A 25868-nucleotide genomic window follows, 5' to 3' on the forward strand; every position below is an offset into this window, starting at 1 on the left:
ATGTTAGAGAATGTTGACAGATTGCTTGTGATCTGGATAGCAAAAAAAAACATTTATACGTAGTTTCATGTGCGTCATTTATGAAGAATATATATTTCGCCCTCTGTATTTGTGTTATACAGTAATTTTTACCTTTGAGACCTCTTAAATGTTCCTAATACCGCTTTATCCTTCGATAGGATCATCTTAATTTTTGCTTATCTTAAACTTATATATAATATATACGGATGAAATTGGTATATGGAACTGGTATAGCATCTGGTTGTGCACAACCCTTTTTTATTACTATTCTTATTGCTTTTTGTTGCCTTTTTTATTGCCTATATAATATATATGTATATGTATATTATAAGAAAAAGTTTTTCGTATATCATCTCCAAGAAATTTAATTAAATCGATGAATTATTGGAATAAATTTTAGTCAGTATTTTAAAGACATAAATTATTGGAATAAATTAAGCAGTATTTTAAGTCAGTATTTTAGGTTATTTAGTTCAGTTTTAGTAAAAATTATTTAAAATCTGTATAGGAATATCAATTTGAACCGTAAAAATTTTAAATAGTGAAAATAAAAAGTAAAATTTAAAGTACTGAAAAGGTAGCTATTGTCATTGATCGTAGATTAATTGAGTTGTCAAGGGGAACAAACCAATCCACTATCAAATAACAATAACCAAATTAAGTGAGAGTGTTTCGCTTTTTTTCCAAGTAAGAATTAAATTAATTATTTTGTTAGAATATAAGTTATAAACAAAACTCAATTATTTGAAAGAAATTATTCTGCTTAAGTCGTAACATTTGTCAGAAATAAAATCTAAAATAAAAATGAGTAATATATTCTTCTTAAGCTAAGGTACTTGCTAAGAACTAAATTAAACGAGAAAAACTAAATTAAACACTTTAGAAAACACTTTCTCCGACACTCGCATATTATTGTAAAAACAGTATTAAAAAAAAAAAAAAAAAAAAAAAAAAAACCACTAAGATCTGAATAAATTAATATATAAAGAAGAAGATATTAATAGAAATATGTACAAATTAATACATTATATTAGATTCAAACGTTATACACTCACTCTCCTTAGTCGGCCTTTATTTTCGCAATCATTGGTCATGTACTTCCAATTAGAGAAGTGTTTTAAATGACGAAAATATTACTGTTTTTACAATGGAAACTTAATAATAATTTTGAACAAATAACGAAATCTAACTTACTTTACGAAAACATTTCATAACAATTACAAAATTTTACGAAATATAAGTATACGAAACGAGAGAAATGAGGTCTTCCATTTCGTATACTTATATTTCGTAAAGTTTTGTAACTGTTATGAAAAAAATAAAAATACAAGAAGTTTGATTGCCTTGGGCCAAAAACTGACCGGGATATTTAATTTCAAAGCTTGCAGTTTTTGATGTCATTTTCAACTTGCTTTGAGAGATTTGTTAATTAAGTTAGAATAATTCGAGGAAATAAATCTAAATGAAGTGCAGCCAAAAATGTGATAATTTAATGGGTCCTACAAGGAATTCTTGTGGTGTCCAAATTAGATTTTTTTCCACATCAGTTTGTTTGGTATGCGTCCAAGGATCTGGAGTGGATTAATGACTTAACCGATGTACTACTGTAAATACGCTTTTAGATCATAACGGTCCATTGATTGCAGAGCGGCGCTTAAATAGCATAGGCAACGTAAAATTGTCTGTTGTGCTTGTCTAGTCTTCTCGAACCAAAAGCAATGAAGCACAATGATAAAGAGTCACACTTTTTAAGACATTTGGTGCCGCCCTGTAAGTAATCCTAGAAAGCAATATCTTTAAGACCTGATTTGTCTTTCATCTACATTGAAAATTTGATTAGTTTGTGTATTTAATTTCGCTCCATGAAGCGAATCTTTCTTCGAATAATGTAAACGAACGATGAAAGCTCTGGATTTTAAATGGGGGGGGAATATATTTTTATATGTGTTGGAAGAACTCCTTTCGCAACATATTAACAAGCTTCTACTTGAATGTAGTATGTGGTTGCAATTTCCACCATCATGTCTGAAGCAAAACAGTCGATTGGGAAAACACATACGTGCCAGCCAAAACATACGTTTCGATATGAAGGTGGCAAGAGGGTTCAGATATGTCTAGAAAAATTTAGTAATAAATTTAATGGATAGTTAATAGATTCTCAGTTGTTTATGCACGGCATATGAAAGCTATAATTATTTTGGCCGCTGTAGGAAAACTTGCTACATTTATGTTAAGTTCAAAGGGTCCTTTTTAAGTCCGTAAGGGACTATAGTTTTCGTTTTCTGATTTTGCGTCGAATCACTCTGAATATCCATTTCACTTTTCAGACTGTTGCCACCAAATATTATCACCGTGTATTATATTTGAAAAAATTAAATAATCAAGAAGCTGCATAAATGCATGTATGTTTCTCGCATTCTGATAAAACAACAGTACCTGGAGCCAGCCATCCAAATTTGAATGACGTAATCCTACTGCAATTATGGGCATCTGGAAGCTCAAATTTGAAATTTGTTTTATTATCGATTTCATATTTTGTAAAATTTTAACGAATTTTTGATTAACAAACTCAAGGATTTCAAAGCGAGCAATGGCAACGTTGTACAGAAAAAACATTTTTATCTCCAGCGCGTGAGACTATGTATCGGAAATTCTAAATATATGCTCAATTTAATATTATTTTGCGTTATTGATCTTGAACTGAATTTTATGATTTAGGTGCGAAGAACATGATATTTAATAAATAAATGTAACAAAAAAATGCCCCTTTGGACGTAATTCGTAATTTAAAATCTGAAACCGTTCTCTCTCTCTCTTTTTTTTTTTTTTTTTTTTTTTTTAAGGTCTGAATTCACTTTGGGGTATAATTCTTGATCCTTTGAATATGGTGTGTAGGAAACTTTTGTTTATACTATTTAATATTTCATTGTAGATGATTATTGATTTTTTAAGAATGAGGGTGTAAGAAAATTGTATGTATTTTTTAATATTTCTTTGTAAATATTTATGTAGTTACAAATAGTCAAGAAAGACGAAACGAATGAAATCCTTAATAATTCGATTTTAACTTTGGAGATAATTAAGATCGATGATTTTATCTCAAATATTAAATTATGAATAATTAAAACGCAGTTTTCCTTAAAATATTATGGAAGGATTTTTTTTTATTATTTATTAATTAAAAAATTTTTTGAAAAAATTCAGTTTATTTTAATTTATTTTGCTCAGTTTTAATTTCTATTTTGTTTGCTAAATATTTGTACTAGTTACAATACTCCTTAACACAAGCATGTTACTCTTTCCTGGATAGAATAATTATTAATGTTTAAAAAATTACATATCTATGATGATACAGAAGTTATTAAATATTTTTCTTAACAATTTATTAAATACCTGTTATCAAGTGTATTTTTTGTACCACAATAACATTTATGTGCATAATTTTCAGCACAGATAACAGATAGAAACCCTTTCTCGTATTTTCCACGAAGAACAGTGATTTCAGAGAGTGCGTCGCGACGCTCCTTGTGGAATTAATGAGTTTGTTTTTGAAAGCTGAACGATTTTGTTGAACTTTTTTTTTTTTAAAGTTTAATGTCGTTCTGCTGATTAACGAGACTGGCGTGTCAGAGAGTATTTCAGCTTTTAGAAGTAAATTGCTTCTGCTGTAGGTAAAAGACGTGGAAGATTTAAACGATCGCTTTCCTTCACTATCCACAAGTAATGATCTCAGTTTGAATGACGCCCGGAAATTCGTGTTCGTTGACCATTTATCGCTTTCAGTGATTGACTCTGACAGATACTTTCAAAAAACAATTGGATTGAGTGCTGAAGCGAAACAATTGCGAATGTTGAAGTTCTAGTTCTATTGCTCAGTTTGCAGTTGAAGTAATAAATACGTAGTACGTATACGATTTTAAATACTGGCATAGCTAGAACTTTTGCCGCCTCTCTATAAATGCAAACAAATAACTACAAAAAATGTTAAAACGGCGTGTAGAGAAATAACACTCTGCGTTTCATTTTTGAAGATGAAGTTTTAATTCCATTATTTTTAAATTATATTATTTTTCATTAGGTGTGCGATTTTGTCGAGCCGGCTGAACATTCAGGTTATCTTATTTTCTCCTTCCTTCCAGCATGCCTTCGTGGTGTAACGGTAGCACACTTGGCGCGTATTCGTAATGTCCAGGTTCGAGTCCCGGCGAGGACAATGGTCATTTTTTACGTCTCCCGCATCAAAAAACGTAATGACTCTACAACTGGCGCCCAAACTAAAAGGAAGTGGACTGTAATTCGTCCCCACCAGGATTTGGCGATTGGGTCTCCTAATCCCCAGTCGCCCTTTATAAGGGGAGAGTATATAAGGTAGGTAGGTATGACATGATCCACCCTCCTGGCAAACCCAAGCTCGTCCTACGGCTTTTCTAGACCGGTGGTGTATAAAAGGTATTTTCTTCTGTCTTCCAACATGCCTTGGTGGTGTAACGGTAACGCACTCGGTGTGTATTCGAGAGGTCGAAGTTGGAGTCCCGGCGAGGGGATAGCTCATTTTTGATGTCCCCTGTTTCAAAATAACCGAATGACTCTATAGTGACGGCCGAACATAAAAGGTGGGGGACATAATTCGTAACCACCAGGATTTGGCGTTTGGGATTCCCTAATCCCCAGTCACCCTGTAACCCTGTATCTCCCTACGGGACTTTAAAATCTGATCAATAAAATCACTTATTTATATCCCAACGGAGGTTTTAAGCCCTAATTTAAAATTAAAAAAAAAAGCAGTGAAAATTTATAACATTTTTTGTAAGTTTAATATGACATTGCATAAAGAAATATAATAAAAAAAGTTACAAACTCTTTTTCAAAAAATAAAGTAATTTGGATCATAAAGGGTTAAAAAGGGGGGGGGGGGTACATAAGATATTTTCTTTCATGTCTCCTGCTCATTTTTCGTGTCTCCTGCTTCAAGATAACCTAACTGTACACTGTCATTATTTATGGTTGATTTGAGGCCTAAAGACTAGCAGAGAAAACAATAAGAATGGACGAGATTGAATCTACAGGAAAGTAAAAATGATAATATCGTATTAGATAATGTTAATATTATTGTGTATTCTTACTGGAATGTAGGTTTCTGTTAACGAAATAATATTGTGATAGTTACCTGTAGTTTATTCATAACACGACTACATTTTGTTACGTTCTCAGTGTAACTGCGTTCTTGGAATTTGAAAGATTCGTATAATTTTCTCTTTTGGATTTTCAGAGAATACACTTATTCCCCCACCCCTCCCAAAAAATACGCGAGGAAATACGATATGTTGTGTTATTAATTTTGTAGTTTATCAGTTTGTAATATCTTTTTTCTCCATGTATAGACACACGAACATTCATTTTCAGGATTCCTGGGGCTAAAAGAATAGTTTTGTTGACTCCGCTGAAGGAAATGCGATCAGAAAGGGGGCGGGAAGGTATTGAATTGGGGCAGAGAGAATGAAAGATTTGAACTTAGTTTAAACGAATGTGATCTTCGGCTCTAATTATTGGTCATTAACCATAACTGTCTGAACTGCAATTTTGCTCATTCACCGCTGCAAGGAGGTAAATAGCGATTCTCTAGAAGTGGAGAGGGGGGAGAAGATGAGCATAAAAGGCACTGTGCCATGACACTGGCAGTGGCATGTACATGCAACAACACCATGGTAATGGATTTTGAAAGAATAAGATTAAAGCGAAACGAATCGTGCTTCATTTGTCGCGGAACGTAATGGGTACGAACAGACCGACCTAATCTCGCTGTACCCTCTAATAACATCATCATCATCATTTCGGAAAGGGCGACTCACACATCCATACACACTAACCATTCACCTATCTATCGATCGGTTGGAAAACGTGTTCGTCTGTGTGTGTGTGTAGGTAGTAAGTGTACGCTAGTGTCTGAACACATCCATCCATCCGTGCACTCGAGCCGTCATCCATGCATCCATCCTCATGCACGCATCTAGCTACAATACCTGCTTGCATCGTTCTCTTCTGTACGGAAGGGACGGACGGACGGACTGTGGCGGAAAAGGCTTTTCCCACTCTAAGATTCCGGCAGCTCTCTCTCTCTCCTTCCCTCCCTCCCTTCTCTTTCCAGTTAGCGGGCGATTTTGCTGTCCCGTCTTCCTACCCTCCAGCCTCTCTCTCCCGTCTTTTCCATCAGTTCTCCACTTCCTTCGCGCGAGTGGAAAGAGGGGACCGTCCACAAATTGTACAAGTAAGAAAATCAGCAATTTATAGACTCATGGCCTCCGATGTACGCTGTTCTTGCGAAAAAAATGAAAAACGGTGAGTTTGTAACAATTTCAACGTGAATTTGGGTAAATTGGATTCTTTAAAGGAATAACAGAATATACTTTACAATAGTTATCGTAAAGAAGAAAAAATAGATGTTGAATACAGCTAAGAGTTGTTTCATAAAATACTTCTAATGTAATACTTCTAATTAGACATATCACGATTTTAATGACTTTTTATTTAAATCAGTCGTATTAAAAAGTAAGAAAAAATATTAATAAAAGCTGTGTCGATTGCATTTAAATCACATGGTTTATTAATTAATAATACACAAATTAAATTTGAAAGTTAAATTCTTAACGCTTTATTGAATGACAACACGCTGGCGTGTGGAAGATAAATTAATTTATTTCGAGCGGTGGCAACACATTGCTTTGAAATCTCTGAATTTGTTGGTGCATTTTTCCCACTGCTCACTTTTAAGTCACTGAGTTTGTTAATAAAATATGAAATAATAACAAATTCGAAATTTAAAATTCTGTCTTCGAGGTGCATTTAAATGGAAGACTAAGTATGTTCAAAATTCGGTAGCTCCAAGTGTCACCTTTTTTTTTTCTGCAATGCGAGGAACCTACAAACATACTTCACAACAAACAGCTTCTTCATTATCTAATAATAGATATTTTAGCGATATTCTTGTTGTATTGTATTTCTCGCCAGTATGAGAGTTGTGACGACTATTTAAAACTTATATCGTTAAATTCTACAGAATTTGAAGCTAAATAAAAAGTTTGCTCTAATTTGGTCGTTTTTTATATGTTCTTGTTGCACTCTCACGTTTGATCACGCAAAAGCAAAAAGCAAATATAATGGAGCTCGTTATTCAGTGGAATTCATTTTGTATATTAAAGATATTACGTATGCATAACCACTAAAATGTAATAATTAGTGTATGGTCCATTAGCAACTGTTTAATTATAAATGTATCATGAATTGTAAATAATACTTTTTTTTCGGGCATGTGTGTGCCTATGTTTGTAGTATATAGCCTTATTTGTAACTGACCATTAACGTTTGGTTGCGTTTATGTCCAAATTGTAAATTTTTCTAGCTTTAAGCTGTAGACTTTATTTCGATTTCTCGACAACAAAATCTTCGGGACAATCTTTCTGGACAACAACAAAAATCTAAAATAATAGTTTAAATAAAGTGAACTAAAATTTATGCCAAATAAAAAATCAGGAGCTATGAAAACAATAGATTAGAATTTATTCCACGTGAAAAATCGCTAGCATAATAAAAATGGTATATTATAAATTTATTTCAAATAAAGAATTAAGAGGTGTTACTTGATTATAAAGACGGCAAATTAAAATTTATTCTAAGTAAAAAATCAGTAGTATAATAAAAACGGCAAATTAGAATTTCTTTCTAGTAACAAATCAGTAGTTGAATAAAAACAGTAAATTAGAATTTATTCCGAGTAAAACATCATTAGTATAATAGTAACTGTAAATTAATATTTATTCCAAGTAAAAAAACAGTCGTGTAGTATTAATTAATTACGTAAACGAAGACTTAAAAATAGCTTTGGATATGTTATCTCTTAATTTCTTCGCTTGTACGAGAAGATAGTGAAGTGTAAGAAGAATGTGTGCTTCGGATTGTTAATTTCCATGCGTACATTTTCTAGTTTTCATATTTCGTTTCATTGTTAGAAATTTCTGCTGCTGAAATGCTTTTAAATAATTCGCAGAAATGTTTTCCCCTTGAAGTATTCATTTTCTTTGTTTACTAATTAGGTCTCTTTATTTCCTCCTTAATTTTGTAATCTGTAATAATAATATAAATTTTCCTTTTTTAACCTTATTAAATTAAGTATCTACGATATATATATATATATATAGTTACTTTGAAAGGAAACGAATTACAATTATTCCATTTAGTTATTATAAGGTATTTTCTTCCTCCTTTCTGCGTGCCTTCGTGGTGTAACGGTAGCACACACGGCGCGTATTCGAGAGGTTCCGATTCGAGCCCCGGCGAAGGCATTGCTCATTTTTCACGTCTCCAGTATCAGAATAACCTAATGACTAAACAATATTCCCTCCAAAATGTCCTTATTTTCTTAAGTTAATTAGAATTAAGTATATTTAAACGGTTCATTCGAGAGCACCATTTGAAGTTGAGGCTATTTTTTGGGATATCGGGTATACTGTTTTTACCTTCCACCAACCTATATCTACTAAGGTAATATTTTCTATCCAAAAATTCGGTAATGAATTTTCACTGAATAGTTGGGTCCTGTAGAACGTGTTGTGAGGTTCAGTTAGGTACTCCACAACTCACTTTTACTATTCTTGCAATGTTTGTCTGTCTTTGTATGTTTACGAGCTTATTTTTTCGTCCACGGTAACTCTTGTATCAGACTTAAAAAAATTCCTTTTTTTGTATTTATGCCGTATTATTTTCCGCATAAAGAGTTAATTAGATTTAGGGCCAAATTGGACTACCGGAAGTAAGAGAGGCAAGAGATCCTCGGACCACCCTCCGGGTTGTTCTCCCTCAAAATTGGGAGAGGGAGTTTAACAGTTAGCTAGGTTGAGCAATACCTCAGTTACTTGTGGTACTACGGAGGTGCTAGCGTAGCTTCTACCTGTACCTGTACATTTAAACCATAACATATTGTTGCAGTTGAACGAATATTATTTACTGATACCTGAAATTCACGGAGATTTACGTGAAGATCAGAACGAATGTAACTTCTTTGATAATATAGAAATCACATAGAAGAAAATTCAATTATGGTATTAATGTCAAATCTTTTATTCTAAATATATTATAAACAATTAATTTTCTTTGAATTAAAAACAGTTCAGTTAAAATGCATTTTTTAAGAAAAAAAAAGAGGCTCATGTCTCCAGCATTTAAAAAAAGAAAAAAAGAAAAAAAAAAAAAAAAGCCTTAATGACTGTACAAAACAATCAATTAAATAATAGTGTGATAGTCAATAATGATTATAAAAGTTAACTATAAATGTCAAATTTAAAAGTGTGATATTCAGCACTCATATTAAATCTATATATATCGTATTTACTTGTACATTTATCCCACTCGCGTATTTTCACCAAGTTTTTCTCCACATGATTTAGAAACTTCTGCTTTATGGTAACAAAGTAAAAGTATACATAAATAGGGAAGTAAGCAAAACGAACATTATTTACACAGCTAAGTTCTTTGAAATACATAATTTAATAGATTATCTTCATGTCAGAACGTTATTTTCATGTCTTACTTTTCCTGTTTCTGTTTTCAAGCAGTAAAATTCCGGCATTTATGTTTAAATTTTCCTAACAAAATGTTATTTAATTCTTTTCTTTCTGCCTCTTTTCGCCACGAAGTTTACTTCTTCCAGAATTTATGTAGATTTTGAGTGGCAAATTGCTAATGAAATAATAATTTAATTTACTTCTTTCTTTTCTGCCTCTTTTCGTCATAAGGCTTATTCCAGAATTTATGTAGGTTTTGAGTGGCAAGTTACTAATGAAATGTTAATTTAATTTAGTTCTTTCCTTTCTGCCATTTTTCGCCACTAGATTCTCTCATTTCATGAATTTATGTAGATTTTGAGAGGCAAGATATTTGGCAATTTCGCTAATTCCAGAATTAGTTATTTGGCAAGTTTGCTTCTTTTCTTTCTGCCTCTTTTCGTGACGAGATTACCTCATTCCAGAATTATTTGGCAATTTCGCTCTTTCCAGAATTTATGTAGATTTTGAGTGGCAAGTTGCTAATGAGGTAATAATTTAATTTACTTCTTTTCTTTCTGCCTCTTTTCGTCACGAGGTTCGCTCATTCCAAAATTTATATAAATTTTGAGTGTTAAGTAGTTTTATTATAAAGCAGTGGTCTTTAACTGGCGGTTATTTGCTGCAAGTAGGGTGTTTGTTTCAAAGATTTCAAGATTTTAGTTATTTGGCATCAGAGTTTTCCCTTAAAAATGAATATGAATATCGCACTGGAAAATCTATAAATGGAATAAATAGTATAAATCTTAAATCAAATGTTTGAAGATATAAATTTCATTATCTTCTATTCGTACTTGTCAGGAAATGGATAAGCTATTAATTTTTGCATCAGGAATACTTGCTTTGTTTGTTTTCGTATGCGAACAGATTTTTATTCCCACTGTTGAAAATTAATAAGGAAAAAAACCGATCGAAAATGAATATCTCCGGTCCGTGATGATGACAATTTCTAGTAATTTTTGTCCAAGGCTACAAACTTTGTCAGAATCGAAACGCAATCAAGTGTCAAGCTGTAGTAAGAAATAAAGAAGTTTAAAATTATTTGCATACAAATCTAATATTTTTATTTATGCGTCGAAGAGAAATTTTATAAATAAGAGAAAAAGATTAGGTTGTCATTATTTATCCTGAAAAATTTTGTCCACTTAGTAAATTTTCTCTAAAAACTTAGAAAGTACTGTAATTTGTTTATTTTTAGTAGCACATAAATTAAATAAAGTTATTTAGTGAATAATTAAAAATTTAAGAATTATATTAACGAAATGTATTTAATATTTACCTGTCAATATATTTGAATTACTAAATATAACCAACAAAAATGTCTTGCAAATAGCGAGTAAATATGAATTTGATTTTTTCTTTATGCGTTATTATTAATATTATTTATATATATATATTTATAAATATTTAGTAAGTTTAATACAGGGTTTTATATGAATCTTTAGCGGCCTGTCCGCTCAACCAATCGAGATGAAATTTCAGATATTGTTATTTAAAGATATACCCTCGAGACTACGATGATTTAAAATAATAGAGCTTTGACGATAACAATCACAGTGAAAAAATTTTGAAATTTTGGAATGGCAACACCCACTCTTTTCCTGCGCAAATTGATTGGCACATTAAATAACTATAACTAGCGTTGGAACGATGCACGTATGAATTAAATTGTAGACGTAAAACATTTGCAAAGAAGAGCATTGTAAAAGACTAGTGACAACTCAAGGTAGGAAAAAGGATAAAATAAAATTAGTACGACAAGTGGGGGAAAATATTCCAGTAAATGCGATGCATTAAAACATTCGATTAGGTAGGTACACAGGTAGGAAATTATGTGGTTATTTATGGTTTCTTAAAAGTACTTTTTTCCTTGTCTTACACTGAAGGCTAAGAATTGTAGAGTTTTTGATTTTGTGATTTACAGTTCATTAAAAAATGTAATGGGCACTGCTTAATCTGATCGCCGTTAATGTTATCATTCGGATATTCTTATCAAACGACCAAAGTCCCGCCCACATGTATGCGGAAGCATGAAAAATAGATCATTTAGTGTGATCAGTTGGTCGGTTAATGTTATCAAAATACTATACAATGAATATTTTAGTTTAAAGTAATGTCACCAAATAAAACATAAAACCAACAGATAAGATGGAAATAGATTAAATAGAAAATGTCATAAGGTATTAAGTCGCGAACTACCTTGATTATGATTTAAGGCAGCATTTTAAGTTTTAAAATCGCCTTTTAGAAAAGACAGTGAACAACTGTTTTAGGCAAGTAGCCTTTTAATAGGAAGCTGAAGAACTAAAAATTTTCTTAAACTAACATGTATTATAGGGAATTCAATGCTTGGGTTAATATTGATGAAAAACTTAAATTACAGCATTAGTGACAGAAGATATCTGCCTGTCGCTTTATGAAACAAATCAAACACGCTGTGTGACAAACTGTTTAAAGCTGAGGAGGAATAAATTTTGAGTGATAAATTTGAAGTGAATTTCCTACAAATGCTGACATAAAGGATGGATGGCATGTGAGTATTAAGATTAGAGCTACGATATCAGTCAAATAGTTATGAATATGAACAATCCATGAATGAACGTTTGCGCAACAGTTCCAAACAACTAACTATTGATAACCTTTTTTGTCTTAATTAAAGTGCTTTGAAAGTAAGTATTTGTAGTATGTTTTGAGTTATATTTGTATTAATTTTGTTTAACTGATATTTTGAAGGAAATTTTTGGCCCAATAGTTAAAAGTCTCAAAATGCGATTTTACGTTGTTCCATTTTAATGCGTTGTTTCACTTTTCATTCAAGTTTCTTGCCATTCGGCAAAATGTGAGATATTTGTCTTTCAAATTTAATATGTCTATTACTGATGAACAAACTAAGCTGTTTAAAAAAGCTGTAGATGGAGTTGTTAAGAATAGTATTTTTTCACTTTTAAATCTGATTAAGTTAAATAAAAGTGTATTCATGATATATTTAATTAAAAGCATTAATTATTTTATATAATTACGTTATATATTTTTTCGCTTTACAAACGTTTTCACTTTTCGTTCGAGTCTGTTGCCATTCGAAAAAAACGTACGGTATTATTCTTTCATGTTTAATCTGTCTGTTGTTAATTAACAAACTAAACTATTTAAAAGCAGTAGATGCAATTTTAAGGGGTTTTTTTTCTTTTAAAAACCTTTTAGTCTGATTGATTTAAATAAAAAAGTCGTTTCGTCGTGAATGAAAGGACGAATTCATTCACGATATCACGAATAATTCAATTTTCTTTTAAAAAATTGCATTGCATTTTTTTTCTCTTTTTAAATATACAGAAGATATGTAACCTTTACATGTTAGTTTAAATACATATTCATCTAATATCGTATAAAATGTTTGGCTATTCCACCTGGGTCATCTCTGCTGATAAACCATATTAAAATTTAAAAGAACTCTTTTGAGCGATCATTAACATCTGAACCCCTTCGGATACCCCGCTCCTTCAATTAATGATAACATTTGGTTAATGTTATTAAAATAGTCGTGGGCCAAAGTGATCATATTAAGCGGAGCCTTCTGTATATGAATCTAAAATTCAATATAAAACACCCAGTTTAAAAGTCGTGATAACTTATATCAAAGCCTAGGCGTAAGATTGTTTCCAATGGAAAAGCTTCACAAGCGGTTCCCAGTTTGTTCAGGAAGATCTTTTAACTTGGAATTCCTAGAAGTGTGCTGCAGCAAAAGGGAAAGAATTTATGACTGTGTCTTCGGGATTTGTAGTCTACCCCTGCAGGGGCCGAGCCAGAAAGAGTTTCGCCGTCCTGCTTCCTTCATATCATCGTCGACGACCTGCAGAACAAGAAGAAGAAGCCAACGGATGAAGGAGGGGGCACAAACACAAGCGTTGCTATGGCAACCGTCCGAGTTGTTGCTACCTCGGAGGATCTCGAAGCACGTGCGCCTTTGGGCAGGCAAGACTCTTTTGCTGCCTCTGACCCACTTGGATCCCAACGGGAGGGGGGGATGAGGAAAAGAGGTCGGACTAGGAAAGGCTTTCTATTACACCAGGGGACGCATAGTGTCGTCTTCTGCTGCTGCCAGCCTCTAAGGCTAATACCTTCGTTCTTTTTCTTCTTCGGTGCCCGTGTCCTTCGAGAGTGGGAATCTAGTTGTCGTCTGACTGCTTGCTTCGAACCAAGATGGCCGAAAGAGAACGTCCAACCAAGATGTCGAGAGCTTCTTCCTGCCTTTTGGAACCCTTTGCACTAAAGATTCAAGTTCTTTCCTCATCAGCTGCTTTTTGCCTTTATATATCTCCAGAAATCGAGTATAATTCAACCTAGAACTAAGCATTCGATCAGAGTTTCTTAAAGAAGAAAATTCGGGCTTCTCTTTTTTTTTCCCCCATTAAATTCATGAAAGGACAATCAGTAGGGAAATGATTAGCATTAATGTTATAATTTCATACTGAGTGTTAAAAAAAAAAAAAAAAAATTAAGTACACTTTCACTATACAGCCAGGGCTGATTTAAAGAATTCCGGGGTCCGCTGAAAGTAAAGGTGCAGGGGCAGCTTACTTACTGGTTCGCTTTTAAAATTTTATTTTCTATAGCATTTTTGTTACAGAATTTTTATCAATTTTATAGTCCTTTTATTTCGATTCCAGTACATGCAAGATTTGAAAACTTTAAAGTATTGTTTTTTTGAAAAGTTCAGTCTATTGTTATTAACATTTACTTGTGACGGCGTCCCCTGTCAAACTCGAGGCCATCCGCTGCTGCGGGTGTAAGGGCGTCTAACCGGCCTTGACTAGAGCCATCGTGAGAGGATGAACGACCCGCCCAATTGTTATATACTTGTGTCATATACGGTGTATAAGCCAATTTGTATGAATTAGATTTGCTTTTTTTTTATTCTTATTTTAAGGTTATACTTGGTCTGATACTGGAACTTTAGTCCTACAACCTTACTAGCAATTTTACAGTTAGCAATTTTTCGCTATGTCTGAAAATAATACTACATAAACTTGCAAAAGTTTGATGCAAGTTAAATAATAGCAGTCAAATAAATTTAAAAGTGGATCAGTAGTCTAAGATTACACAGTTAAATATTAAGCTACAAGCTGTCTTAGATAATTTACTTGTACGTAAGTTTAACTGCGAAAACATGCAAAGCCGAGACAATTGTGCTTAGCTAGAGCTGGCAGAATTCTAACCACACTACGTGAATGCCAGGAGCTCTTTCTCTCTCTTTCAACATCCAAAAGCTCCCAGTTTAAATAATCTTAAAACTGATTTGCATTCTGGTGAGGATTAAGGAGGAATAAGTAAGAACAAAATCATAATAAGTGGTTAGTTTAAGATAAGTACCTTATATTATTATTAAAAATATGACTCACTTTTAATTTTGCTAACGTGATATATGTGTTTCTAATTATAAAGTTATGAAACAAATATTTTGATTTTTCCAAAAATCTTATCAAACAAATATTTAATGATTTTTTTTTTCAAAAATCTTATCAACCAAATATTTGTCTCCTTATATTCATACTCTGTTGTGATCCTGTATTCCAGAATCGTGCGAGATTGAAAGTAAAAAGGAGAAATAATGGGTTAGGTTAGGGTATGTGAATATGGCAAAGCCACGAGGCCTGTTTGTCTTAGAGGAGGGATGCCTTCGTGGAGGAAGGGAGGAAAACAGGCTGGTATTCACGTTACACAAATAGCGCATGCAATGTTTTTTAATTTCTGAAATTAGACTTAGGGAGGCGTTTGTCCGGCTGTCAGGAATGAAGAAAAAACAAATTGTAATAATAATAAATCAGACAATAATAAACATGAGAAAATGAGAGGATCTGAAAGGGTTCAGATTTGAAGGGGTGCCCAGAAGGCGTCTTTTAAAATTTAATAATTTTGAAATTTAATTATCAGTGGAGATTATCAATAGAGATGGCCGAAGTTAAAAAGGAAAACTTTTTATAAAATATTAGATTGAAATTTAATAATATGGTTTATCAGTGGAGATTATCAATAGAGATACTAGATGGCCGAGGTTAAAAAGGAAAACTTTTTATAAAATACTAGATTGATATACATTTTGACCACTAAGTTTTCAGTCTGTTTTGCCTCATGCACCCCTTTCATCCTTGCTAGAATCACCTTCCATCTCCTTACCAAAACGTACATTTATTAGTCCAAAGGGATTTTAATCCCGAAGGACTATTAGTTTCGTTTTGGCATTTTGCGTCGGACGGATAAATGTCGGTTCACTTTTCAAACTGTTGCCACAAAATGTTAGAGTCCTGCATTATATTTGAAGAAATTAAATAATGAAAAATCTGCATAAATGTATGTATATTTCTCGTATTGTGATAAAACAACGGTACATAGAGTCATCGAATTTTGAATAACGTAATCCTCCAACGAATATGAGCATGTGGAAGACCAAATTTGAAATTTGAAATTTGTTTTATGATCGATTTCCTATTTTTTAAAACTTTGACGAATTTTTGATTAACAAACTCAAGGATTTCAAAGCGAGCAATGGCAACGTTGTGCAGAAAAAACATTTTTATCTCCAGCGCGTGAGTCTCTGTATCGGAAATTCTGAAGATATGCTCGTTTTAAAACTATTTTGCGATATTGCTGTTGCACTGGATCTTATGGTTTAAGTGCGAGGAACATGATATTTAATAAAGAAAGGTAACACACAAAATGTTAAAAAACTCCCCTTTGGACGTAATTTAAAATCTGAAACATTTCAGATTTTGTTTTTTTAGATTTAAAAGTTTTTTTGCATATTTTATAATTTAACAGAAAAACATCAAGTAAGTGTTCTTAAATACAAAACTGGAGTTTTTTTTTTTTTTTTTTTTTTTCCCCATAAACTAAATACTTGACAATTAGAAAACTGAATACATCCCCCCGAAACTACGAAATTCCCCGAGGGGAGAATTCTCTCCTTGCGATTTAGAACACCTTGTTTTAGGCTAACATCGGAACTTTATATCTTCTGTATGTCTGAAAAGTGAAAAAATATATAACGTAATGCTATATGCTTTTAATTAGATATGTTATGAATGAAATACGTTTTTATTTAAATAAATCTAATTAACGATTTAAAAAAATAATTCTTAAGAACTGCATCTATTGCTTTTTAATAGCTTAGTTTATCATTTCAAAAGTTCGATATTTGACGTCATTTTGAATTTGCATCGGTTGATAAATAAATTAGAGTACTTTGAGGTTTATTTTTATTTATTTATTTTTTTATTTTTATTTATTTTATTTATTTATTTATTTATTTTTTTATTTTTATTTATTTTATTTATTTATTTATTTATTTATTTATTTATATATACATATATATATATTTTTTTTTTTTTGTAAGTTTTCAGAGTCTAAAACTATGTTATTAATATTCTCATGAAGTTTTTTATGTTAGACTGATAATCGTAAAAAATTGATTAAAATAAATATTTTTCATTTTTGATGAATTCAAATAATATTATGAGCCTGTCAGTAAGATCTCCATTTTGAAAAAAAAAATTATTGATCAATGTGTTTCGCAATAATCTGCATAAAAATGCTTGTCATGTAATAGTTTCTTAACACCAAAAAACATTTTCTAAACAAATGATTTTATTTTTAGTTAGGTACGAATGCAAACATTCCCCGCTTCGATTTGTGGACCCCCCCTGAGTATGATTCCGTATTTTAATATCAAATATTTAGGTCAGTTTTTGTTATATGGGAGTTGAGGATTTGTATGTTTTATTTTTTATGACGAGTACAAAATGTTCGATAATATAAGAACTAGAAGGATGTGTAATTTATTATATTTCATATTTTATACGGAATTAATATTTTTATTAAAAAATTCCAGAATAGGAATCTTTGCGCCATTTAAAAAATTGTAAGGTATTTTATGTTAATTAGCCAGTTGTTGTTATGTAAATCTTTACTGTAACTTCTTCTTTCCATAATCCTCACCAGAATGCAAATTAGGTATTTAACCTGAAGTTTTTTAATCTTTATTTTAGAACTTCTGGGAACCGTATCTTGCTGTTGAGTATATTTCGGCTTTAGCGTTTTGCAGGTCGATGTTTTAAAATGCACATGGTATGATACTGATCCAGCTTGTAGTGGAATTTTCGCTTATAGCACAAGTTATGTTTCTTCTACTTAACTTTAGACTAGATAAAAAGGTTATTTTAACCTTTTTCAATGTTTTACGAGTTGCATAAGACGTGGCGATGGCTCACTATTAGTCTAGTAGAGTCTGCTAGACTTAAGCTTCCAATTGCAGTAGGAACCCTATGACATTTTTGTGTGTATCATATATATGTGCAAAAAACAAAAAGAGTTTAGTGGCGCAATATGCTGCGAAAATATTTAAATAATCAAAAAATAGTAATGAAATCGAAAAAAGTAGTTTAATAGGAAGTATCTACATCAAAATTGAAGCAAAACAAAACAAAACAAAATCAATAAAAGTAATATACCAAATTGTTGAAATTCCTGTTCTTTTTGCAGGAGCAGCCGAATAATTTTCAGTAGAGTCAGGTGTTTGAATTATATCTAGATGGTTTTTAAAGAAGTCAAAAGAAAGTGCCAAATAAAAAATTAATTCAGTTAAAATTATTAATTGAAGTTCGTTGAAACTGCAATAAAATAAATTAAGGGATATCAGAAACCCCCATACCGACAATGTTAAATTAGCCATTTTCGATGTACCTTTTCTCAAAATCTGCTGTAGATATAAGCTTGAAATTTTTTCTGTAATTAAAGTATACATAACTGATTATACTGAAATGAGCTTTTAAAACATTTTGAATTTTAGAGTAAATTACAGAATATTTTGTTAGGCATAGTAAAATTTAGCACTTTTCTCACACAAAAAAATTTTAAAAAATTTTTTTCTAAGTTTATTACAAAAAGCTCATTTTAGTAAATATTAGGGAACCTAATAAATAAGCCATAAAAAGTTTAGATACCTTTGAGCAGTAGTTCCTGAGAAAAGGTACATCGAGTATAAAAAAAGTCACGTTTGGAGAAAACGCGTTTATATGTAAAAATCCTCATTGATCAAAGCAGTAGATGATAAATTAAAACTAGATTTTTTTACAGTTCTAATTTTCATAGAGATTAAAGAATGGTATTTTTAGAAAGATAAAAGTGTAGAGAATTTGAAAATGCAAAAATTCGAAATCACATTTTTTTGAAGATTTTGGGGTTCCAACACCCCTTAAATGCAATAAATTTTTTTTAGATCTTTCAGTTTCAATTAATCATCGAGATGTAATCTGCTGCGACTCGACGCTAAACAAAAAATTTAAAAAATGTAAAAGAAGAATTCTCGAAGTAAGAAACCAGAAAAACTATTGGGTAAATTAAAAGCAATGTGCTAAATATATATTTAAATAAAGTTTTAACCACGGAAACTTTGTAAAAGTTTGTTCTTTATTGCACTTTTAACATTTTATTTAGCACTTTCTTTTGAATTATTTCTTTATAATCATCCAGAGGTAATCTACGCGGCTCTGTTGAAAATTCTTCAACTTCTCCTTGTAATTAACCAAAGAATTTTCACCAATTTGTTACATTGTTTTTATTATATTATTTATAGAATAATTTTGCATGTGTTTCAGTTTGAGGTGTATACTTCTTGATAGACTATTAATCCCTTTTTCTGATTTAATTATTATCTCTTTAATATGTATATGTTCTGTGGATTGGGGGTTCCGTCAAAAATAATTATAGTTTCTAGGGGTCCACCAAATCGACTCCAAGTCGGTTGATTTAAGTTAATGAAAATAAACATACGCAATCATATTAAAGCCGAGTTCACAGTAAACTGGTGGAGAAGTTGTAACCGGTAGATCTTTAGCACAGCTTGACTTTATCACAAATTTTCCTTGAATCCTCAGAGTAAATGAGATTACAACTTAGGATAGGAAACTTCGGACGTAGCTATGCGGGCTTTTCTGTGCTTAATATACCTGAAAATCTGACCATTTCTGAATACATCATATCTCTACGATATTTCTGTGATCTAAAGTAATTTTTAGCTTATGCGGTTTTTTTTTAAAGAATTCATTTATTAATCCATATATTTTTCTTTTATAGGTACCATGGGCTCTGCAATGAATTACTCTGAGCGTCCGTATGAAAATCAAATGGTAATACGTCAACTTGAAAATTTTGATGTGTTTATTTATATAGTAAAAATGATATTGCAATTAGGTATAGTATAATACATTTGAATTCCTAAGATTTCGTATATTTGACTGATAGAAGGAAGACCGGAAGCTTTATTTTGACGTATCACATTATTATTATTTCTATTATTCACTATAAGGTCGTTGCGCTTTATTTTCTCTAGCACTGTCTCTCTTTAGCTAACTATTGTAAAAATATTAACGAATAACCGTATTTCCTCGCGTGTACTTCCGCTTAGCTTTTTAGTGGCAGCTTCTGAAAATTTTTAAAAGTATTCGTATAATTTTGAGTGCTTTTAGAGAACGAACTTCCCTGAACTCGAAAATAAATTCGTCCATGTGTTTACTAACAAACACAAGCCTTCGCAAACGACCTGCAAAGATCATGTCGAACGTTTCCATTGTAACCGAACTTCATGCCTGCATAATGCAAGAACTGACCCATCTTAGCGAGGTAAACACGAACCGACATTCAGTCTACGATTTCGCTGAGTCGACTGCCACATTCAAGTTCTCTATTTCTGTATGAATGGTCTGAGGCTTAAAGAGTAGCAGGGATAACGATAAGGGCAGAGGTAAAGATAAGGGCTAGGTTCAAGTTGCAGGGAAGCAGAAATGAAGGTATCTTATTATATATTGCAACGTTAATAGCATTAGGTAGCATTATTCGAATGTATGTTTTTTTTAAAGAAAACATATTGTGATAGTTACTAGTAGTGTATCCATGACTACTTTTCATTGTGTTCTTATCGTAACCACGTCCTTCGGAAGTTAAATCATTAGCGTAATTTCACCCTCTCAATTTTCGGACGATCAGATTAGCAAAAAAAAAGTAATACTCTATGGAATACGGTATTTCAGTGGCAACAATAGAGCCTATCTTAGTTAATGCAGTGTAATCTATTTTCGGAAGTGGAAAGATAGAATACATCTCAATAGGTCACTCAACCGTATGAAATAAATAAGTAATTGATAACTGTATCAAGCAGTCAATCGATTCACAATTTGTGTGTATTGGCTTTGAACAAGATAAGTGATAACTTCTGTTAAAATTTTATTTGTCTTTTAAACTTTTAGAACAATGTGTGTGAATAATTTAAATAATGATTGATCAGCGATATGAGGCACGTTTCCATAAATGTTTCAGCTTTCCAAGCCACATACTGTGCTTTGTGAAGCCAAAAAGGGAGTCTTTATGTAATTGAAATTGTGGTGTATTGATAAATTCGAAGGTGCATACCAAGTAATTCCCCCCCCCAGCTGCTTGTGCACTACAGGCTTGACCAGGAGCTCCGAACGGGGTCGGTATAGGCCCTCTGGGGTCGAAAAAATTTTAAAGGGATCATTGATGACCAAGGGGTCGATTAGCCGGATATACGTCGGCAGTTGATCGTCATTATCTACATTCTATTGATTACATAGAAAAAATATTAATAAAATAAATAAATAAATAATTATTGATACAATGCTGTATTATGTAGTAAGGAAGAAATCGCATAATATTGTACTGTAGCGTGGCCCCAACTTGTCAGCAACTATGGTAGTGACTGCTATGAACTGTAAATTACACAAACTCGTAAGAAGGGTTTATATCCCTTTTTATTCCACTTTAGAAATAACAGCTGCGTTCACATGACGCTCACAAACTACGCCGACCCGGCGGTTTAACAAAAACAGAACTGTGAAACTAAAAATTAATGACAGGATGAATAAACAACTAGATCACTACCTACGAGGCTCCGAAATCGTAACTAACTTAACCGCTTTCTAAAATGCAGCTGAGATTCAGCAAGCTTATTGATTAAGCAGTTGAAAGATTCAACGAACTGCCGAGATGGGCACACAGGCCGAAACGCGCGGTTCTTAAATTTCTACCTAGCAACCTTCACGTTAGCGATTCAAGAAGCACACATACAATCTCGTTTCCCTTCTATTTAAACTCAACTTACTTCTGCTAAAATTTGAATATACTGCGCGTTCTACTACAATTTACATACTCTGGCATTGGCAATTCTAGGGGAAAGTAAAGGCTTGACAGGAAAGATAGCTTAAAATAAATGTTAGTTAAAATAAATATAAACCCTACAATATAAATGGGGAAAATACTCTAAAATTACTTAATATATTTAAAACTTCAATTGTATTCTTATAAAATATATAATTTTTAATGTAATAAGTACTGCATAAACATGTAAAACGATAAAACACAAGAAAACACAATTTTAAAAAATACGAAGAACTCAAAAACTAGAATGGAAAACAAGAAACCAGCTGAATATTTTTGAACGAGATGACTTAAAAAGCATAAATTAAATAATTTTATGCCAAATAATAAAAAAATACATCATTAAATCGAGCGCAACCATCATATTCGTTAAAATCTAACTTAGAATTGAATGTCATTAGGATCTTTTCCCCCCTGAAAACATCTTAATGTGTGTAAAATTAAGAATAATCATAATACCAAGAATAATTAAACTTAAAATCTAATAAATTCTTGTTACGAAACTTTTGTTCCAAATTATTTAGTGTAGTTATTTGTATTGTGATTATGTTGTATGCTGTATATTGTAGAAAAAAAAAAAAAAAAAAAAAAAAATCTAAGGGGGTCGATGAAAAAAAAAAAGCATTCCTTTAAAAGGGGTCGATACAAGAAGAAGTTTAAATTTATTTGTAAAAAACATCTACTAGAAAAGAAATGACTCCAGATTTGTTTTTCTCGTATACTGTTGTTTTCCTATTCCAAAACATGCTTGCTGTAAAAAAAAAGTACAATCAAAATATTCCTTAAAATGAAATAATTAATTCAAAACGTGCTAAAAACGAAGTTATACGTAATTTATAATAATTCGGACATCCAAAATTTGTGCTGAGATATTTTTATAGATCGCTTTTACTACATTTTATGAATTTAAATGAAAATGTGTCATAAAAATTATTGTCTGCAGTTTAAAAATGTTACTTCTTCAGCAAGAAACTTTAGTTATTTTAGATTTGAAGGGAACATGGCAGGACGTTACCAAGTACCATAAACTTAATAATAAATTTTAGAAAATTTAAATTGAAATTGCTAATGTAAAAAGCGTTCAACTTTTCTTCGATGTTGCAGAATGATGCATATTGAATGGAACTGTTGAAACGTCCTTAAAACAGGAACCGAATTTCAAAGTACGGAATCCAAACTATCAGTTTTCGTGAATATTGTATATGTTTATTTCTTTTAAAAAAATCAGTAATTTCATTCTGTTTTTGTGGAACGTTTAAAAATTTGTCGAATTTAATTGCGTATTTTTCGATAAGCTATTTTATCATTGTGTTCGAATCCCCCTATGTCGAATAAGTCCTATATAGAGTTTCAACAGAAATCAATGGATAGCTTGAGTTATCCGGATAATTAAGAGTACATTGTGACAGTAAAGAATAAGGGTGCCTTCCTACGGAAGTATATTCTACAGTTTATTTCATTGATTATCTAAAGGAAAATTAAACAGACTTAACGCTTGATGCTGCGAAACGTGCAACTATATTTGAAGAACGAGTTTGACAGTGAATGTTAGTTTTGTAACTGTCAGATGAATCACCGAGGCATAGGATAAAATGTTCGAGTGTTAGGAAATGCTTCGTTAAGAAGAAATTTGCATTAAGCTTTGAAAAATCCAAAGTAAGCAGACATAGAATATATTGGAATAATGGGATATTTGGAGTCGAATCAAAGTTTAATATATCGTATTTTCCTTCGTATTTCCCCTTTCTTTTAACTAATTTATCGTCCGAAAATGGAGAGGGGGGGGGAAATTATGCGAGTCATTTCATTTCCGAAGAACGCTGTTACGTTAAGAATATAATCAATTAAAAATGGTCATGGAAAAACTACCGGTAACTTCACAATATTATTTCATTAAAATAAGCCTACATTCTAACAATGCATAGTAATGCCAACATTACATCAAATATTATTCAATATTTGATTGGTATTGAGCTGATAAGTAACTTATAAGGTGATTATAAGGGTAAGGTAAGTGATAAAGGTAATTAAGGTATATAAGGTATATATACCTTATAAGGTGATTGAGGTAACTTATAAGGTGTTTTCTCCCTTCTTTCTGTATGCCTTTGTCCTGTAACAATAGCACACGCGGCGCGTATTCGAGAGGTCAAGGTTCGAATGTCGGCGATGCATTGCAGGTTTTTCATGTCTTCTGCTTCAAAATATCCTATTTACTCTACAAACTGAGCTGGACGGTAACTGAGCCTTTTCGGCTTAGTTACCTTGTAAAGCCTCTTAAGCACCTCACATGAATTAGTCTTGACCGCAGTTTCCAAGAAAGATATCGGAGGAAGAGAGGAGGATGAGGCGAGTAGAAGAAGCGGATTTCGAAAGATCGAACGCATCCAAGAGCAGATAAGGAGATGGAGCGTAAATAATAGAAGTAAGGTAAAATCGCATGTTTGGAAAGTTTCTTAGGCATGAAAACACCTTCCATGTCCTGGTAGCTTAACGAAGAATCTGCACAAAATACGTTTAAAATAATTGGGTTAAATGTTAATACAAAAGTGCAAATATAAAATTGAGTAAAAATAATCAAGACAAAACAATTTACCAATAAACTAGCCTTCAGAGACAAAAACTGTGTGCAGTAGAGGAAGAGGAGAATCATGCGAATGTTTGTAAAATTTTCAGAACATAGTTCTAAAAGCTAGAGAGGCAAATACTTGAGGGAGTACGGTATTCGATTTACTCTGTGGTCAAACCCCAAAGAAGAATTAAATCCGAAAAACTTGTCTGCTCTTTAAAACGAAGGTGCACGTAGTACGGTGTGTGAATATAACCGCCGGATGCCAAGAAGGAAATTCTTAACGAACAATGAGAGAGGAAGTTAAGCCTTTTGTTTCAAAATTGCAAGGAAAGCTGTATCGTATCGGTACAATGTAATATTTGCAGTTGAAATGAAATGTAACATATGGATCCGAAACTAAGAACGAGGTTATGATGAACGAAGTGCGGTTGCGGTCGCACTGAACGTTATGTTAACGAAGAACGAGGTTATGATGGCGAAATTCTAACGCAGGGGCTGTCAACGGTATTGACCACCAGGGGTTAATTGAGGATCAAGAGGTCGATTGGGGGTCGACAGCCAAATACGCACTGGCCATTGATAAAAAATATTAATAAATTGATAATTAATTTTTAGTGATATCAAGCTATATTATATAGTAAAGAAGAAATCATATAAGATAAATATCAGAGGAAAAACGCAAGAAGAGTTGATTTCATTGATGCGGGATGTTGAAGTTTGTGTCTTATTCAAAACACATGTATACGCTGTTTTGGAATTTAAATATCATCTGAGAGAAATATCCTCAAATAAAAGTTGTTACCGGACCAACATTATTCACTTTTTCTCTTCTTATCTGGTAAAAACAGCTTTAGTCAAGTCTAACGAAAACGGTTATATATTTTTGTTCGAGACGATTTAGAACGCAATTTTATGCCAAATATTGAAAAATTGTATCAGTACATCAAGCGCAGCCATCCCATTCATTAAAATCGAACTTTAGAGCAAAACAGGATGTGAAGTTTTTACAGAAAACTTGTTTATATTTGTAAAATTAGTAATAATGATAATACAGAAAATAATAAAATATTAATCTAATACATCCTTTTTTTTTCTAAACTTCTGTTCATATTCTTAGTTTAATTGTTATTTTCAGGTTATTTACATGCAATTATATGTATTATGTTGTTATGCTGTCTATTATAGAGAAAACTAATTTTTTAAAAATTCGAGTCGATGCAAGAAAAAGGTTGGGTATCCCTTTTCTAACGAATAATTGAATCTGAAAACATTGGTGCCTCCACGGAAGGGAAGATATTATTATTTGGGGAGGTTTTACTGCCTTTGGCATTTTAGAAACATAAAAAATTCTAAATGAAAACATAGAAACACATGCGTAAAAATTGGGAATGCAAGTGCATTTAAAGATCTGTCAGGTAACGAACAAATGTTTGCTAAACGTTTGCTTATATGGCTGTTTA

The 25868-nt window shown here is 32.0% G+C and overlaps 1 protein-coding gene across 1 annotated transcript in view; it reads left to right on the forward strand.

The window, feature by feature from the left end:
- Positions 1–25868, forward strand: part of LOC118192872 (uncharacterized) — a 408484-nt gene that overhangs the window by 329545 nt on the left and 53071 nt on the right. Inside the window, exon 3 of the mRNA XM_035363899.2 lies at positions 19740–19792. Coding sequence (XP_035219790.2) covers positions 19740–19792 — 53 coding nt within the window. The remainder of the gene's footprint in view (positions 1–19739; positions 19793–25868) is intronic.

Source organism: Stegodyphus dumicola, chromosome 10, assembly GCF_044657685.1.
Source record: "Stegodyphus dumicola isolate Sdum_Otavi_A_Nest chromosome 10, ASM4465768v1".
Classification (NCBI taxonomy): domain Eukaryota; kingdom Metazoa; phylum Arthropoda; class Arachnida; order Araneae; family Eresidae; genus Stegodyphus; species Stegodyphus dumicola.